Source organism: Diospyros lotus, chromosome 6 (genome assembly GCF_014633365.1).
Source record: "Diospyros lotus cultivar Yz01 chromosome 6, ASM1463336v1, whole genome shotgun sequence".
In the NCBI taxonomy this organism is placed as follows: Eukaryota; Viridiplantae; Streptophyta; class Magnoliopsida; order Ericales; family Ebenaceae; genus Diospyros; species Diospyros lotus.
This window is the reverse complement of record NC_068343.1, coordinates 5780292-5800014: the sequence shown is the minus strand read 5'-3', so window position 1 is coordinate 5800014 and position 19723 is coordinate 5780292. Positions and strand designations below refer to the sequence as shown.

At 36.7% G+C, this 19723-nt stretch overlaps 2 protein-coding genes across 4 annotated transcripts; both read right to left on the bottom strand.

The window, feature by feature from the left end:
• Positions 1-1232: 1232 nt before the first annotated feature.
• Positions 1233-11684, bottom strand: LOC127803903 (glycine-rich domain-containing protein 1-like). Of its 2 annotated transcripts, none has more exons than XM_052340518.1 (9): positions 11524-11684; positions 11168-11338; positions 6283-6400; positions 5921-6163; positions 4733-5188; positions 3633-4171; positions 2569-2764; positions 2204-2359; positions 1233-2114 (listed from the first exon to the last, which is right to left on the bottom strand). In XM_052340518.1, exons 2-9 carry the CDS (start codon positions 11323-11325, stop codon positions 1584-1586), a joined length of 2397 nt encoding a protein of 798 aa, XP_052196478.1. In that variant the 5' UTR covers positions 11326-11338; positions 11524-11684; the 3' UTR covers positions 1233-1583. The 2 variants fall into 2 exon arrangements, with proteins under 2 accessions (XP_052196478.1, XP_052196479.1); XM_052340519.1 differs by having other exon boundaries at positions 11417-11579.
• Positions 11685-14125: 2441 nt separating this feature from the next.
• LOC127805014 (uncharacterized protein At4g37920) lies at positions 14126-18813 on the bottom strand. 2 transcript variants are annotated; one of them, XM_052342170.1, is made up of 6 exons: positions 18536-18813; positions 18165-18445; positions 17975-18090; positions 16113-16347; positions 14674-14861; positions 14126-14561 (listed from the first exon to the last, which is right to left on the bottom strand). In XM_052342170.1, the coding sequence occupies exons 1-6, from the start codon at positions 18735-18737 to the stop codon at positions 14360-14362; spliced, it is 1224 nt and encodes a 407-aa protein (XP_052198130.1). In that variant the 5' UTR covers positions 18738-18813; the 3' UTR covers positions 14126-14359. The 2 variants fall into 2 exon arrangements, with proteins under 2 accessions (XP_052198130.1, XP_052198129.1); XM_052342169.1 differs by having other exon boundaries at positions 16113-16357; positions 17925-18090; positions 18536-18812.
• Between the last annotated feature and the right edge of the window lie 910 nt (positions 18814-19723).

The following is a 19723-nucleotide window of genomic DNA, read 5'->3' as shown; positions in this document are numbered from 1 at the left end:
ATTTAATATTTTTTTATTATAAATTAAAATTTAGTGATGTTTTTAGTGTAAAGTTTAGTAATTATTTATATTATTTAACTCTCTGTTTGTGTTTCACTTCTTTAAATTAATTTGTTATGATTGGATGTCAATTAAGTTGCCTTTCTAAATTATAGCTCAAAACTTTCCATAAATTTGTAGTCTTTATGGAAAGTAAATATATATATATATATATATATTCTGGCAATTTTTGCATCCTGAAATCCCATCTCAAATTTCACTTTTTTTTTTTTTTTTACTCCTATTTAGCTCATAGAGAATAATAATAATAATAATAACTGATAAGACACGCATAATACAAATATACAATATAATTAGAGCGTTTTTACGGGTGGGGCTCCAAATGATAGTTGAGTTTTTTTTTTTTGATAACTCGCGTGTACAGGTTTTGTCTGTTTAGTCTTAAAAAAAATCAGTCTTCTTTCTTGATTCAATCTCTGAATAAATTAGATGCGATCGCAAATTTATACACTCTCAAGTAGAAATGTAATCAATCTTTAATAATTGAGATATTTTTACTTTCATTAAAAGTTAATCTCCTGGTCACTTCTAAAAAAAACTTAAAATTTTTATCTCTTGCGACATATTTTAGAGACAGTTGAGTTTTAGTTGATGTTAGTGCGATTGTATCTCATGAGCCTTCTTCAAAGTTGTGGCAGACTCTGGGAATTAACTGCCCAACCAATGCCATCAAACCCATAGGAAATGCGACCTGTGACTTGTGATTGCCGTTTCTTATTTTTTTTCTTAGAGAATAATTTTAAAAATTATGATTAATAACTGTATTATCAATTACATGACATCTTATTAAATAAAGTTAAAAAAATCATGTACTATTATTTCTTTTACCTAACACCTCCTTCGATTAAGGTACAATACATAACTAATGATTATATTATTAATTATAACGCAAATTTACAACTGTGGTGGCAATATGTCTGCCATCTCAACATTCAATTAATCTCATTTTATGGCCCCTTCACCGTCTTACACAGGGTTGGGTTACTATTGAACTAAAAAAAAAACACAAATTCAGTGGATAAATTATATACTTTATCCAAAAGTTAATAATCAGAAATCAAAAGATAAATTTCAGAAATGATAAACTACGGTAACCAACCGGTCCGAAGCCTCCTCCCACTTCACCCAAGTTGAGAGTAGCTGCTATATTTCAACCAAACGTACAGTACACAAACAACAAACCAGCATAATGGAGATGATCTGAAAATAAGTCACTATCACGAATTTACAGTAGTATTCACGAATTTATAGGGACCTGTCAAACTTAAAATGGTTTTTTTTTTATCACTCAGAAGAAGACAGAATGTTGGAGTACATTCTTTACAAGGGCAGGGCAACATGAGAACTGACCCGTAACATGGCTTTTATTGACGAACAATACCACTAGTACATACATGGTCGCATTGGCATACACCAAGCAGGAACAAGGAAAGGCAGTTCGGCGAAACCAAAGTAATGGTTTGGCATACGTTTTGAGTTTTATTCGAGATACGAAGCAGGAACAAGCCATGTGGAGTGCTTGCTTACCCTGCAATTTCAGCAGTGGCGGTGGCGTTGGTGGCGGTGGCAATGTTTCCATACGCTTTATCCGCACAATCGCTGCCACAACCACCGCATCCACCACTCTTAGTCTTAATCATATCCCCGCACCCACTTCCACAGCCACCACAGCCACCGCTCTTTACTATATTTTTGCGTTCACCTCCACAACCTCCGCCACCGCAGCCACCACAACCACCGCCACCGCAGCCACCACAACCACCACTGTCTAGTGTATTTCCACACCCGGAATCGAGACCACGACGACCCCCAAGGTCGCTGCCATTTACAGCACTTCCACACTCGCCGTTGCACCCTCCACCACAACCTGCGGCCTTTTCCGGTGCCAATGTGTTTCTGTTGCTGGTTACCACATCCATGTCAAATTCTTTAGGATCCATATCCATCAAATTTTCTCCCTTGTCGGTCAAACCTTTAAATCCCTCCTTCCTATAAATATCTGAAAGGATGAAAGTCAAAATGATCCCAGGCAACACTAGCCATTCTTCTTTCACCTGTTCATTTAGAAATAATAGCAAAGAAAACAACAGCCCGTCAGGAGAACAACCCTTAATCAATATTGAAGTGAACAACTGAAACGTACCTTAAACAATCCAGACTTTAAGTTGAGCAAAGCGACTGCTTTGCCATATGGCTCTTCTGCAGAGAATTCAACTACTGTCATGAAATTGTGTTCGTTTCCATGCATCTCGTAATGCTTGGGTTCATAATCCAGCTTTCTTCCTGGGAATAGTTTTACCTGTGTAAAGAATTGTAAAGTCGGACAAAATTATTCAGCTAAAAACTACTGGCTATACTAAGCCAAAAAAAAACTACTGGCTACTGCAATTAAACATAGATGCATGTTACAAGATTATCAAGAGGAGAAAAGCATAGCACCAAGCAAGTGCATTATCTCATTTAATTTGTGTAAGAGATCAAGATTGATTATGAAGAGGGGTGGCTTACCATCCTATTACCAGTGAACTCAAAAAGGTGATCTTTATTGGATCTCTTCTGAAGCTGGAGGGTCCACTGAGCATCTATCAGAGACCACTCTGTCCCTACAAATTCAGCAAGAATACGTGTCTCTCCGGAGTTTGTAATGCCAATCACCTCTTTCCTCTGTGTAGAGTTGTTTACCCCCTTTTGCCTTTTAAAATCCCTGGTAATGCGTAGCAGCCCAAGAAATCAGGAAGAAGTATTGAAGAAGCCAATCATCAGTGTTGTTAAATTGTTAACCACTATTTTGTCTAGAAGTTTAAGCTGGTAGACAAAGAGAGTTAACTTTATCTTTTATATTATTATTTTTACTCTCAACAAGTATCAAATCAATGATTGTTGAATTTCATATGGTATCTGCCTTTTCAGATATGTTGTGAATTCTAAGTTCTCTAGAATAAGCACACCAAATCACAACAGATATGCAGGCTAGAGTCATAAGCAAAAAAGACATTAAGTTTAGAGGACACAAATACCATAACATCGTTGAGCTAGTCATCACATCACCCTTGAAAAGTTCGTCCAGGTCATTTCATTGTTTACTGATTTGTTATAATAGCATGTCATCATTGTTCATTATACTGATTTAGTCAGTTAAATGATTGATTTTATTGTTCTTTTGAAATATTAAGTACTACTAACCAAAGTTCACCAGTCATCTCATAATCACCTAGAACAAACTAACTAAATTGTAATAGAGTTTGTCTATCTTAATATAGCTATCATCAGACTCATTAAAACAGCTAAACTAACCAAGCAAATAAACAATATTTACTAACCCCGTCCTCATGTGGCCGGATTCCCCACTACAAGTGGCCAACATGTGTGTTGTCATGCACACAGATATTCTTACAAGTTTTTCCCGCCCTAATATTGTATTAACAACCAACTCCGAGAGCTAAACCATTGGAGAGCCACATCTACAGTGCAAAATTATATCTAAAACTATGATCAATGAGACAACTATTTGTCAATTTTAGTCAACTTTTTTAACAAATGCAGCCAAACTCATTATGCAGATAAGAAAATACCTCATCTGGAGACTGATGGCCTCATTGCCAGCTTCATCAATGACACGAGTCCAAATCTTGGTCAATTGAACCCTTCCAGGAAGTGGAAAAAAGCAGGAACTCTTTGAGAATAGCCGAGAGTGTACCATCTGAAGCACATGAGGTGCTGGGGTTGGAATGGTAAATGAGAGGGCAACACGAAGACCAATTGGCTTGGAGTTTCTTGTGCCAGGACTTGGCACCAAATCCAACCACTTCTCCATTGAGAGATTGGAAACAGGGGCCAAAATGTCTTCCAGAGAGACAGAAGCTGAACCCAAAGTCTTGGCTGGCCTTGATATTTTTAAGTTGGAATGTGGGTTGGACACGAGCTCAAATAGCAAATGTCCAGTAGGCTGACAATGGAAAGAAGCAACTTGTTTCTCCCCAGACTCAGACAATATACTTAGTCTTCTCTTGGCATTGAAGATTGTATCAGGCTGTGTTTTACTGAATACAACAGAGAGGCTTCCTTTGTGTCCCTCTTGTATGTTTCTGACACCGACAAATTCCAACATGACCTGGTAAAGATAATGTAAATTATACTTAAAAGTTAACATCTCTAAATGACTATTAAGGATATAAGAACCCCGTCCAACATGTAACAAAGAAAAGTATAGAACTAAATGCAAGCAGCATCATGAAATTCCTCCTAAATGCTAAAAAAAATTCAAAAGATTTAGGAAAAATTGATTATAACTTCTGCCACATCATCAGATAAAAATTGAAGGAAAAAGAAATGGCTTGGCAAGAACAACTTGATTAAATCAAGTGACAGATAGAGGAGACCACCACCACTTGGACCTAAACAAAAGCTGAGATGCACATCTGATTCAGTCCCCTCAAACAAACCTAAAGCCTCAATTTGATAACTATTTTAGCCACCACTTGGTCCAACCAACACTCCCCCCTCCCAACCAAAAGAATAAAGGAGAAAAGGTCAAGATGACCATTCTTCCTTCAACATGATAAAGATAAAGAGAGGATTAACAAGTAGCTTATAAATACCCCATCACCACAAACAAGGAGCAAAAGAAACAGGACATTGTTCAAGGAGGGGTATGAAAATGTTTTGAAATTACCTCAACAACCCTCACATCAGGAAGGCAGATAGTTCTCTGATGTTCGTTTGATACAACTACTTGCTTGGCCACAATTGTAGACGGACAAGGAGTGGCAGTGACTGGCAATGGAGCAGATCCTCTGTACATTGCCCCTGCCCTCCAATACCTTGAACCAAATGTATCCTCCCATTGCTTGGTGGTTTCAGAAAATCCAACATCCAGCTTCTGCCCTTTTGATCTGTCTGAATCTGTATCATCATGCTCTAAAACCTTGCCAAGTAATTTTACCAGGTCCTTGCAATAGGAAGCAGGTTGCAACTGATGAGAGTGCCAGATAAGGTCAATATCATAAGTTGGAACACAAAATCGTTTCAAGCATCTCTCCCTGTTTCTCTTGATTAGATGCAGAAATCCTTTATATCTGGCCACAGCAACTTCAAGGAAGAGATCATTGTCCATATGTGGCCTTGAAACCTGTTTGGAGTACAAACATGAAGATAGTCATAAAGAAACAAATTAAGACACAACATAAAAACTAAATATATTATGCTACATTCTAATCAACCTTTTAAATGCATGCGGAACAAGATAAGGGAAGAGCTATCTAGAAAGCTAGATTCATGTAGCCAAACCCCATTAGGTGGGATTGAGGCTTGGGATGTTGGAGCAAGATAAAGAGAATGCAAGGTAGGAACTAAACTCAATTACAAAATGAGCTTCCAGTAGCCAAAGGCTAACCCTCACTCAACCTTGGGTCTACTGATTGACCATTAACTGAAAAATTATACCTAGCCGAGTAAATGTTTGATCAGTGAGAAGAGCAAATATCTAATTGGACTTATTACGCCAAGTATCTAGATATAACATTTCACTTGTGTAGCTAAGATAACTGATCTGTTTTTTATATTACTGTTCACATGCTATATCATGGGACAGTGGGAGTTAGTAAAATTTCTTCACGCTGATCAAGTAAAAACAGTCCTAAATTGAAGTAGATATGCTCACCAAGACCACTATGACAAAGCATAAAAAATAGGAATAACACAGACGGCATGATAGCAGCTATATGGAAATAAGAAAATTGTGTCAACTACAAAGTATAGCTTTCAAAATATGGCTTAGAAGTACATGATATTGTTAGAATGCATCTGTCTGGTCTTCCACAGATTGCGGAAAAGACAAACCAACATTATACCTGTTTATTACCTGGTAAAAGAATGGGATCTGCCTTTTGATAGCTGAAAGAAGATCATATTGGGTACACTTTCCTGCTCCAGAAACCTTTTGGATGGAAGTTCTAGTCAAGTCAAAATCATAAGGCTCACTTGGGTAAAGTTTGTTCCAGATCTGTTCAGTTTCCCCTTTTGAAGTGCCTTGAACAGAAGAAACCACATTATGGCTGTCAAGAATTCTTCCATAAAATTCCTCACAGTCAGACTTGTATCTCACCTGAATGTGTAAGCTCATTAGCACATCTTGTTATTATGCAAGACAAAGTGTGGATGTATGAATATGTACAGTTACAAATTAAAGATAGAAAAGAACCACAGTTCAGTTCAAAAACCTACTGGATTTAGTCTGTGGCAGTGCCAAACCCACTCACAATCAAGAGGAACAACCAAAGGCCCTTCGATGATGTGGCCCTCAGAATATTTAGCAAGCAAAGGTAGCCAACAAGAATTATACCTGAAATTGGGTTTGTCAAAAACTTTATTCAACACACAAAGGAGATAAAACACACAATTGAATAGAATATGGGAAAATATATCCCTAGCACATCCTTTCTATAGTCGCATATCAAATTGACATAAAGCACAAGCTTGTACAAATTCTGGATGAATGGAAATGTAAATATGAATTTATGTTCCTTGCAACATTGACAAAACTGGATAATAGATGACTGTAGAGTTAAAATCCATGTAGCCAACCCAATTAGTGGATTAAAGCTTGTGATGATGATTATGATTTAACATTCAGCAACAGACTGCAAATTCTACAATTCATATGACAAAATCTTATGACCATTGCTAAGATCATGAAAATAACTTTCATCTTAAATGCGCTAAATACCTTAAAAAGCCAATCGAAATTCTGGCATGGAAGAAAGGTTATTTCATTGGACCAAAAAAGTGGCAGTATCATGCAATGGGCTAGCACCAAAATGAATGGGAAGACATTTGAACTCTGGTTAGAAGGCATAGTTTAGATGCCTGATTTCCCACAAAATTGGAACGAATGTAACATAAGAATGCTATAAAGAGAATATTTTCATTTACATTTTGACACTTCTTCGGATAGTAGAAGTAAATAGTTAAAGATGTCACTGATTCTCTACTGGCATGAGAAATTTGGGAAGATACAACTCTTTAGTTGGATAATTCCTTACTCAACCCCAGTGTATCACAAGCTTCTACCAAAATCTTTAGTTGGATAGAAGACATGGAGTAGAAATCTAACTACAATAGTTCACGTTCGTGTGTATGATATTTAAGGAACGCATTGCCCTGGGAAACTGCTGTTTGCTTGTTCTTTTTCTTATAGCAGAAGGCTAGCCACTTTGCTTCAGCCCTCTTAGTCAGGCTTCATCTATTTTCTTTAAGAGGAGAAAATAAGAAAAGAACTTAAAGCAATCAGGCTTCCAAATGCATTTCTTTGACACGAATTAGACAAACAAAATAAAAACAAAATATCAAATCTTAATCATGCTATTTGGAGCCAACTCTGCAATTCTAACTTGCTAGTCATTTCTAATATCACCTTATCTTTTGTAAATAAAATGAATGAATAAAAGTTCTTTTGGGTGAGGGGTTGGTAAGACAAGCTAAGAGATCTGCAGCTCTTAACACTTTCTGTACAAGAAACTTGTAGGGAGAATGTTGGAAATCCAAGATGATGAGATAACAAGCAATCTTATGATAAGGATAGCTTATGGAAGAGACATGGCCACATGGAGCTAGCTGAAGATAAGGATAAGGAAGATTGAAGTCCCAAGAGATTAAGGAAGAGCTCCTAGATAATAGGAGAAATTATAGGATCTGATATTATAAGAGATAATATGCAACAAATAATAAAGATAATGTACTCTAGTTAGCCTATCTTTAAGTAGTTGTATATCTGTAACATATTTAAGTTTAGTTAGGATTCTATCTCTTGTGCAATAAGGTTAGCAACATAGAGTACATTTGTATAAATAGGCAGTCTCGCATGAATACAATTTAACAAGTTTGGCTATTTCTTCCAACTCAGTTCTCCTAGAAACTACAGTCCAGGGTTGCTTAGGGTTTGTTCATGGTATCAGAGCTTGATTGATCCAAGCCTGAAACTTCCGAAATCATGAATGACTCGAACAAGGAAAGTGCAGTCCACACAACTACCGAGTCTTCCAACCCACGAACAACAATTCTTCTAGGAGCTTCCTTATCCACCAAGAGCCACACCTTGAAGATTACACAACACCGGCTAAATGGCAGGAACATCTGGAGTGGTTCCAATTGATTGCTTTGGTAACCAAGGGCAAAGGTAAGTATGGATATCTATTAGGGGAAGTTATTGCACCATCCAAAGATGCTGTCGATTATCAAAGATGGGAGGTTGAGGACTCCATCATCATGGCGTGGCTAATCAATTCAATGGAGCAAAAGATCGGCCGAGCTTACCTCTTCTACAAGACCTCTAAGGAAGTGTGGGATGCAGTCCAAGAAATATATTCGAATCTCGAAAACACAACTCAGTGTTTTGAGATTAGATCGACTATTCGAAACACTAAGCAGGGAAATTCTAGTGTGACCGAATACTATAATACATTGCTTGAACTATGGCAGGAGATGGATCTATTTTATGATCCAAACTGGGAGTGCAAAGCAAACAGCTTGAAATACAACAAAATGTTGGAAAAAGAAAAGGTTTTCGACTTTCTTCAAGGCCTCAATTCAGACCTTGATGAAGTTCATGGTTGGTTTCTTGGCATCAAACCCCTTCCTTCACTCCGAGAGGTCTTTGCAGAAGTAAGAATAGAAGAAAGAAGAAAAAGGGTAATGCTCATAGCCACCGATTCTCATACAAGCTCAGCCCTCGCAGCAACAAAAAGGGAAGATTTTTCTAGGGGCCCAACAGCAACAAAAAGGGAAGAATTTTCAAGGGATAAACCATGGTGTGAGCATTGCAACAAGCCGTTTCACACCAAAGATACCTGCTGGAAGCTACATGGGAAACCAGCAAATTGGAAGCCAAGGAGTAAGAGAGAAAAAGAGAGGATAACCTACACAACTTCAGTTGCAACAACACCTCCACTTGAGAAAGGTATGTAGTTGAACCTATCTACTGAACAAGTGTTGTTCCTGCAAAGATTGTTGCAGAATACTCACCTTGGGAAAGAAACCGACAATACAGCCACTACTGCCACAACATCCTCGGTCCAAAGTAGAGTTGGCAAATAGGCGAGCCGGGCCAGGCTGGCCCGTCTCCCGCTTAGTCCGCGAGGGAGGCGGGCTGATCAATGGGAAATGGGGGCCCGACACGGCCCTTAATAAAGAAGCCAAGGTGGGCCGGGCCATTTTGGTGGGCCACCCCTATTTTTTGTGGGTCAGGCCAGGTTGCGGGCCACAAAGCAGTATCTGGACCCAGCCCTTTTGCTACAATACCAGGCTGGGCTAGAAGGTGGGTCGGCCGGCTCATTTGCCAACTCTAGTCCAAAGAGGTAATTTAATATACTCCCTAACCTCTAGAAAGCCTAGTAGAAAGTGTTGGATTATAGATATGGGTGCCTCCAACCATATGACAAGATCAGCCGAAATTTTCAGCAATTTCAGTCTCATTGGCAGCCAAGGGACAAGGAGTTAATAGTGTTGTTGGCTGATGGTAACACCTTTGTTGTTATAGGGAAGGAAATATAAGTATTGGTGGTTTAAAACTAAAAACAGTTTTTTATGTTCCAAATTTGAAGTGTAACTTGTTGTCTGTTAGCAAGCTTACTCAAGATATGGATTGCATTGTAACCTTTCTACCCTCTCATTGTATTTTCAAAACCTCGGGAAAGATGATTGGTAGTGCTGAGGAAAATGCTGGGCTCTATTGGCTTTCAAAAAATAAGGCTTCCCTTGATCAATTCACTCATAGTCTCTCTCTTTCGGTTACTTCTAATTCTAATATCTTGTTATGGCATAGAAGGCTTGGCCACCCCAGTTTTTCATATCTGAAACGTTTGTACCCAAATTTATTTTTCAATAAAGAGAGTTTAGTTCTTCAATGTGATAAATGCATCATTGCCAAGCAAACACACAACACTTTTCAATCTCATCCATATACTCCTTCTAAACCATTTTACCTAATTCATAGTGATATTTGGGGCCCAGTAAGAATTTCAAACTTGACTGGTGCCCAATGGTTTGTCACTTTTATCAATGACCATACAAGGTGTGCTGGGTGTATCTTATTGGAAGGGAGCCAGAAAACATATATAGTGGGAGACCCATCCCATCTACTTATTACAATTTCAAAGTAATACCCACAAACTTTATCTGTTTTATTTTGTTTAAATTACATAGAGCTTCTTTTCCATCCCTCCACTTGTGTAGTACTCACTCCCACGTCTAAACAATTTCATCTCCAACCACAACCAATTAAGTCCACGGTTTTATGTTTTCTACATATCAAGTGTTTAAAATCATTATAAATTTTTTAAAAGGCTGTGCAGACCACCAAGTTATTCTTTCTCTTTATGTGTGACATTTATTTTGGATGGTCTAAGAATGTTTGACTCACTCTAAATCAAGCTAAGTATCGGCTGCACAGAAGCAGCTCACCTGCCAGATTTCAACTCACTTATTGCTCTCTACTAGTGCATTCAAATTTGAAGGATTTCAAGAGATTCAAACATTAATTCTTCTTATACCATTGTGTTGGGTGTGCTGGGTGTTGGAAATTCGAGATGATGAGATAACAAGCTATCTTATGATAAAGATAGCTTATGGAAGAGACACGGCCACATGGAGCTAGCTGAAGATAAGGATAAGGAAGATTGAAGTCCCAAGAGATTAAGGAAGAGCTCCTAGATAATAGGAGAAATTATAGGAGCTGAAATTATAAGAGATAATATGCAACAAATAATAGAGATAATGTACTCTAGTTAGCCAATCTTTAAGTAGTTGTATATCTGTAACATATTTAAGTTTAGTTAGTATTCTATCTCTTGTGCAATAGGGTTAGCAACATAGAGTAAATCTGTATAAATAGGCAGTCTCGCATGAATATAATTTAACGAGTTTGGCTGTTTCTTCCAACTCAGTTCTCCTAGAAGCTGCAGTCCAGGGTTGCTTAGTGTTTGTTCAGAGAATAAGCCCTTCCAGATATTATTTAAAGCTTCAAGTCATACATTATGATTGCCAAATGATCCAAAATGTCGCATAAGCTACACACTTTATAACCAAATGGACTAATTTAATTAAACTAAATTACCTAAAAATGGCTCTTTCAAGAGCGGGGCCTTCATAAAGCCAACGGTTCCTATCAACAGCTGCAAGAAATTTTAGTTGCTGTTTGGCTACAGAGAAGAGATCCACGCTTATCTCAATCTTCTGGGCTTCAGCCCACTCAAATTCCTGCTCCATCCCCATTCCCAGTTCTCGCCTACAACACATGATACATCACAACTTCAAACAAGGTCTTGACAATCAAAATCCAGCATCTACTTCATATAGAATTTACCGATCAATCAAATTCAGCCGCCATTGTTCAGAAAGCCGAAACAGTAAAGGCAACTTACGATCAGCTTAAAGATGGAAGGAAAATCACAAAAGTATAATTCGAAGTACCCAAAGACAGTCAAATCCAAAGGTTGCGGATTGCCAGAAGAAGTCCGTGATCGGCGACGGCGAAGTGAATCCTTGATCTTTGTCTTTTCAACTTGGAGACTTCGACAATTCTCTATCTATCTACATTTATGGGGGCTGTATTTATAGTATGAGGTTCACGCCAACCATGTGGCAGTAAAATACGGATAGAGTACGATATACGTTTCAGACTCAAAAGGCTCTCGGAGTACAAGTTTCTGAACTGACGAAATTGCCCTCCACAACTTCGAAACATTTCCCCAAAGCACCCCTCTAGTTTTTGATATTTTCATTTTTTCCCCCAAAGGTTAAAATTATTTTCATGTTTCCAATAAATATTTTTAATAAATTTAAACGAGTCCATAACAATTAAAAAGAAACTGAAACTGAAAGTTCAACTAATTCACTCTTTATTTATTATGATTGGAAAAGCAAATCATTGATAACTTCTGAGCAAATCATAATATTTTATTGCATAAAAAAATTATTTTTGAGACAAATTTGAAATAATTTTTATTAAAAATAACAATTCCTATGATTGGAACTATAAGATAAAATAATTTTTTAGTAAACCAAATAGAGGAGAATTGAGAATAACTTAATAAGGGGTTTTTAAATATGAATAAATTATCAAATTTTGAAAAAAAAAATTAAAGCTTAACAACGACTAAAAATATTTTGAAAATGGCCATGATTGACAGTGACACCAATTTATAGGTGTGAAGATTCTTTCACAAAGATAATCATAATCGTTACGCAACGGTGGGGCCTTTTAGCATATATAAAATGTATTTGAGGGGCCTATTTGACAATAATGTTGAAATACTTCTTCCAATTATTGCTATTGGTGGGGCCCACTGCTGGAAAGAGCGGTCGTATATCCTCAAGGACCTCAACATTAAAGAATTGCTTTTGTTCCCCGGGGTGGGCTATATATGGTACCAAAATATAACATATGGTACCAAACAGATGCGGTGTAGTACAAAGCCAGCAGACAAAATTAGTGTACTACAATTCAAATTACGTCCTGCGCATGGTAATATAAACATTTTTTTAAATATATTATTATACAATTATATTAAGAGAACTGATATGTTACTCGCTTAGGGTCTCACCAGTCACCACCACTCAAATCCCTTCACCCTTCGTACAGGGCCACCACCCCGAGAGCGATTTTGTTCACCCTCTTTAACGGGGTGATAGTCACCCTTACTGTTTTTGTGAAGATAAAAAGTAATGAAACAGTAATTAAAAATTATCTCACGTCGTTCCGTTACTTTTTACCCTCACAAAAACAGTGAGGGTGACCATCACCCCATTAAAGGGATGAACAAAATCGCACTCCACCGCCTCCCGATATGTTACTCGCTTAGGGTCTCACCAGTCACCACCACCCAAATCCCCTCACCCTCCGTACAGCCCCTCCCGACGCGACGGACGGGTGCCATTTTGTTCACCCCTTTAATGAAGGTGAACATAACCCCCAAATCAGTAGTTATGTTCACCCTCGTTAAAGGAGTGAACAAAATCGTACTCTCTTCCCTTTTCTTTCAATTATCCCCACATACGCAAGCGCATATATATATATGAAAATATTTTTATATTTTTTAAATATTATTATAAATTATTATCTAAATAAATTATTACTCCTATTAAGTTAGAATTATAGTTATTTTAATAATTATAATTATAATCATAATTAATAATTTATTTATTTTTTAATCATAATAAAATTTTACTCATTTCATATTTTTTTAATTATATTTATCGGATAAAGAGATAATCAAATTGATCGAATTACTTAAAAAGATTTGACGTAATTTAATTGAAAGGAGAAGGACAAAATTAATCAAATTATTCAAATTAAATAGATCATTTTTTTTTAAACTGAACCAACTTGATTAAATAGATGATCATATCAGACAGATTAAAAAATAAAAAATATCGAACCGTATATATTTCTCGATATTGACATTGACGTAACTCAATCAGTAACAAACTTAAAATTTCCCTCCAATTAAACCTTTCATTTTATCCTATTTTTCTCTAATTAAATTACGTCAAATTTTTTTGAGTAATTTTATCTAACAAACACAATTAAAAAAATATAAAATAAGTATAAATTTTATAATGATTAAAAAAGAAATAAATTATTAATTATAATTATAGTTTTAATTATTAAAATATCTGTAATTCTAATTAAATAGGAGTAATAATTTATAATAATATTTTAAAAAATATATACAAATATTTATATACAAATATGTATGTGGGGATAATTGGGGGGTGGGGGTGGGGGTGGGGTGGTTGGGGCCCTCTGCAAGGGGAGGGAGAATTGGGTGGTGGTCGGGTCGCATCCAACAAGATAAGATTATTAGACACGAATAACACATTAATTCTCTTTATATTAAACTAAAAATGTACTAGATTTGGGTTGCCAACACCACCAGCTAATTGTTAAGAAAAATAACTGGGAAAATTTTGGTTTGGTGCTACTTTTGAATATAATAAATCATTATTTTTAAAGTATTACTTGTCCTGCTAAATTACTGCACAGAAAATGTGAGAGAAATACATTAAAGAATGAACGAAACATAAATTCTCCTATTTATAATAGATAAAAGAATATGTCCCTTATTGGTTTTTTTTTTTTTTTTTAATAAACATTTCTCTTAAAGTCATCAACATACGTCGTAATTACCACCAAACAATTGCAAGTCTATCTATAGCAACAACTAAAGGCAAATGATCAGAGATGAAGAACCTTATAGAGTAGCTTATAACTACAATTCTTAGCTTAGGGCTTAGGGCTTAGAGGTTAGGGCTTAGTGCCATTTTCAGTCTTAGCAGCCTGATGATGATCCAAGTATTCCTCTTCAATAGTTTCCTTGAGGATGAAAAGCCTCTGGATGACAACAGGTTGGCACATCTGCCTGGCTTCCCTAATGTCAGTCTCTTCCTGACTAAGATGGTATGCATCAAGCATGATGTTGATCCACTTGTGAAGCTCCTTGGGAGTTCTGTTCCACAATTTAAAGGGAAGAGCGTAAAAATGTATGTACACATATATGTTTTTTCTATTAAAAATTGAGAATCGGAGGTTCATGAGAGTGAAACGAGAAGCTGTCTTACGTGTATATAGCATTGCGGTCCTTGGGTTCATGTTCATTTCCAGGGGAGAAAGCAGTAGCCAATGCCGAGAATCGCTCTTCAGGATCAGTGATGTTCAGCAAATACTTCAGTAGCTTTATTTCTTTTGGCGCCATGCTTCTTAGACTACTCTTTGTAGCTTTGTATAAACGATACATTATATCTTTGACCTGCATTTGGATTTAACATGGAACAAAAATAAACTGCCACTCTACCAACAGCAACGTAAAGATGCAGTGCTGCAATTTAAAAAAAAAAAAAATTCAAATGTCAAACAGAAAATATAAGGGTTTGGCAGGAGAGGGATAGATATGGTGATTATATCCATCCATTGTCATATTTAAGCATTAGTAATGCATATCAAAAAGGTTGACTTAAACTGTAGTCCTATTATGCGCTCCTAATGTCACATCGTATGAGATACTCGATCGAGTCTAAAAAAGACTCATCAATGATTGAGATGCCACTTCAAATATTGTTATTCCTACACAAAGAATGTCAATAAGATGGATATGAGTGCACCGCAATTGTATCACAGATAAACCGTACATATGATGAAGAAACTAAAATTTTTAAGGGCAACTCAAGAGTGTGAGCTGAAAATGCCAGCTCTTGAATTGGTGACCTGAACCAATCCAACAGAAATATGAATTCAGCTACTGAAAATACACAGTTCAAAAGAACTGCTACAGAACAACGGGCCTAAGAAGCAAATGTCTGATATGTGAAAAAATAACAATTACAGAACAACGGGCCTAAGATCACATTCTGTTAACATACAACACTCTCAATACCAAATTTGTATCTTGGATGCCCTAACAACCTGCCCCAAGTAATTGGCTTGAGCTGAATGCTCCAACAGCCTGTGTATTATTTTCTAATGTAATGTACATCAGTGACACTTGGCTGGCACCATCAACATTCTATCAGTTTTGGTGTAATTCAAGTGTGTAAATGAAGAAAGCATTCTTCATTGACTACTCTTTGACTAGGAGATTCAACGTTAAAGAAAATTATAGAAGACCAGTTCCAGAAGTACACAGACTCAACCTAACTTTTACACTATTTGCACATCAGTGCTCATAGCTCAAACTGGAATCTCGTATATATAACTTTCCCAGTCTTAACACAGTGCTTACTGATATCTCACCAAATGGACCCAACACAATATTCTCAATCACCAAAGTCCCCAGGAAAATGAAAATGACAGCTCATAAAATTAATTAAAGTTAAATGCAAGGTTAAATAAACAGAGGTAGTGAGCTTCTGGAAAGCAAGATCCGCTTGCTCTGTTTTATGCTTCCCAGCAATGCACATGAGCTTCCATTCATGTATGTTTTGATTCTATAAACTAATACTTTTGAAGGCAGAAGTTCTATAGTCTGCAAAAAGTGAATATCCTCTTAGAAGATCATCTGTACCTCATTCTTCATGGTAGTGGACTCCTTTGCAGCAGCCCAAGCACTGTTTATCAATAAAATCAAAGAAGAGTCAAGTTCCTTTGCCTTGGCAAGACTTTTAATCTTCTCACAAGCCACATCCACTGAAGGAGAGTTTAGGATGTCATCAAATTTGGCCTGGGCAGTATCTAATGTCCCCACAATTTCCAGTGTATTATCAAATGCAGAGACTGCAGATAAGCATCTAGCCCCAAGTCTAGCCACCGCTGCCCAAACAAATGATACAGCAGTATTAGATAGCTCTCTGTAGCATTCATATTAACATTTGTCCGTTTTTTTTTTTATTTTTGCTGATTATCTTGTTTCTTTGATTAGGAGAGAGAATCAGAAGGATGTTTCAACCTTCTATAGATTCCTTCCTTCTCTTTTTAGTTTATTTCATTAATTTTTTTTAAAGGTTGATATAGTTGTAATGAAAAGGAGAATGGACAACCATCAATTGTGAACTATCAGGAGGAAATTTATCATCAGAAAAATGCTGCATAAAATGGCTAAAAAAAGTCTATAGAAGATAGCTATTGCATGTTTATTAAAGAAGAACGAACTGATGAACAGACACATACAAGTTAGTTGCCTGGCAATCTAGCTAAAACAGAAGGTGTTTTCCAACAAACTTTTATGTTGAAGTACATTACTTCGTCAAATCAACTTCCAAATCCCAAGACAAATATTTCTGTTTGATCTTAAGGTGTTTTTGCAGTTTCACACTGTCACACACACATAAATATGAACAAATATCAGTAAATGGACTTCAGAACTTCAACAAAGAGTTCAAATAAAACAAAATTTCCACAAGACATGGGAAATTTGGCATGACTTGCCAAAAGACAAGGTATTAGTGAACCCAGGCTGCAGCTTAAAGCAAATGCCCCTTAACCTGTTCTGGAGCCCATCATAGCCGAAAGCGATTAAGTGGATACTAGAATCATAGGGAAAAAATCTTGATGGGCTGGATCTAAACTGCAAATTCACAAAAATCTTAAGACTTCTACAAGTCTTTAAGTTTTTAGAAAGATTATCGTTTGAATAAGAAAAAAAAGTAAGAAGAGCCAGTTTTTAGGCACGTTCTACAAGTCACATAAATGAGATCCTATTAATACTTATCTTAGGAACCATCGTGACTTACAATGTTAAAGTAAGAATCATGTGTTTTAAATGATAAAAAAATTGCATATCACCTACCATATTGGCAGGAGTAAGTGAACATGCCATAGCCCCACACATCAGTAGCCTATGGAACACATCTCGAGTATATTACTAGGTTCTAGGCTGAATATTAACTTTTAGCATTTCTTACTAAAAGATTGTGGTGTTACAACTTACAAGTGATACCAAAGTTAGTTTTGGGCTAATATTGTAAGAGTGCAGGGCAAGAGAATGCTTGAGATTGATCATGGTCAAAATTACAGTGAGATGAGTCTTGTGGCCTTGCAAAGCTGCCAGTACCTAATTGGAGTAAGAGTTTCACAAAATAACCCCACATCATGTATAGTCAATATGGAAGTTTAGAATATATTAATAGCTCCCAAGAGTTCAAAACACTGGGGTGAGGCCTGTGGTGTTATCCATCAGAATCTGAGGCAAATTCATTAATTTCCATCAGCAAGACAGCCGAATACGTTCACAATATTTTGAAGGTGTTGTCCGCCTTCAGCATCAAGAGGATGATATCCATAGGCATCAAACGACATTTAACGTATGGGTAACTACCTATTCCAATTATATAATTAGCATATATATCAATCCAAAAGCACAAAAAGCTAAATTAGTTACCATCACGGTCCTCTAAGCTATCATAGGTCTCCGAGAGCAGAGAGAGATACCGAAAAAACTCCTCAGTGAAGTGCTTGCGCCGCCTTGCAACTATTGCATTAATATCAGAAGGATTATCCCGTACCTCCTCAAGAAGTTGATAGTGTCTTTCCATCTCATCATCAATCTGCAATGCTCATGCCCAAACAAACACACATCAAAATGACGCCACTTGTAAATTCACAAACAATTGTCACATACCCTCTTGACTTTTCTAGCTAATGAGATCAATTTTTGCTTCAATTGGGAATCATTTTCAGTATCAGCACGGGACTGGCACCGGCTGTAGAAGCTATCCCGGTATTTCTTCCACTCCTCCCTGAACACCAAGTACTTCCTCCACTCCTTGGACTTGGGTTTCTCATTCAAGAACAAGTGAATAATCTTGTCACAAATCTGGGTAACTGTAAACCCCTCAGTTACTTCGACCTCCACGTGTTCCTCCTCTACCCGTGCAGCGGCCACACCAGTCGCTCCAAGTTCTGAACAGGATATCCCAACTCACTCATAAAAGATAACAAACAGAAATCTAAACAGGAAAACCACAGAAGGTGGAGAAATTCAACACTTACTGGTTTGGGGGCTGAAGGATTGGAATGGAGTTATTGTTGCTGCCTTTCTTGGTCTAGAGTTACGAGAGGAAGAAGAAATGGAGGGGATTTTAGCAGAAGTTGTTGTTGAGGGTAATTCTCCATGGGAACAGAACGGTGTGGTGTGAAAGAGAAAGGCGCTGGTGGCGGAGATTGGTGTTTCCAATCCCGTAGCCATGGCCATGCTTCCTTTGCCTTGCCTTGCCTTCGCTTTGCAGAGGAACACAGCGAGAATAGAACGGGGGAAGGGGTCGATGGCTACTAACGACGTCGTTTTCTTTCTTAAGCCATTTTCGTCATTGTTGGCGTTATTCATCCTCCGATATTTTTAATCAGAGATATTTATTTTTGAAGATAAATTATTTTTTGAACTTAATTGATTAAGAAAAAATCTCAGTTTTGAAATTAAATTTTGAAGAAAAAAAGTAGAAAAGGGGAAAATTTGTTTTGCAAGGTTTTAATTCATTATTGAAAATAATAATTATTAAACACGATTAATTTTAAGTTAAGAAAAGGACTTTACAATTTAGAGAATAATTAATTAATTTGTCTTTTCTCCGCAATAAAATTAAACTTTTATAATATTTTAAAATAATATAATAATATATTTTTATAATAATTTAATTAAGAAAGTCATTAAAATTTGACTCAAATTTCAACTTACACGAGTAGTTTGCAGGGTGGCGGCCATCAAGATTTTGTAGCTAATTACAACATTACGCTTTGTTATGTTACTTGATGCATGCAAATTGAGAGGAGGGCATCCCCCCCCCCCCCCCCCCCCTTGCAAAGTCTTGTTAGGCAACATAACAAGACTCTTACAACATTAGTTAAATACATATTTATTATTCTTGTATTTTTATGTTTTTTTCGTGTTGTCACTCAAATTTTTTGTTATTTTAATTACATTCTTAGACTATACATTTCCAAATTAATTACACACCTCAATTAGAGCATGCAAATGCAACACACGCGCTAAAATACCTAAATTATCTCTCACACGACTATTATCTCACACTGCAACTTTTTCTTTCAGTGGTCTGCAACGAGGCAAGTATAGGTCAACAGCTGTAGACGTTCGTAATTGGTTAACCATGATTTGTTAGCCCGCATTGAGAGGATAAACACTAATGTAAAGAGGAGAAACAAATAGAATAAAGAATAAGTTGT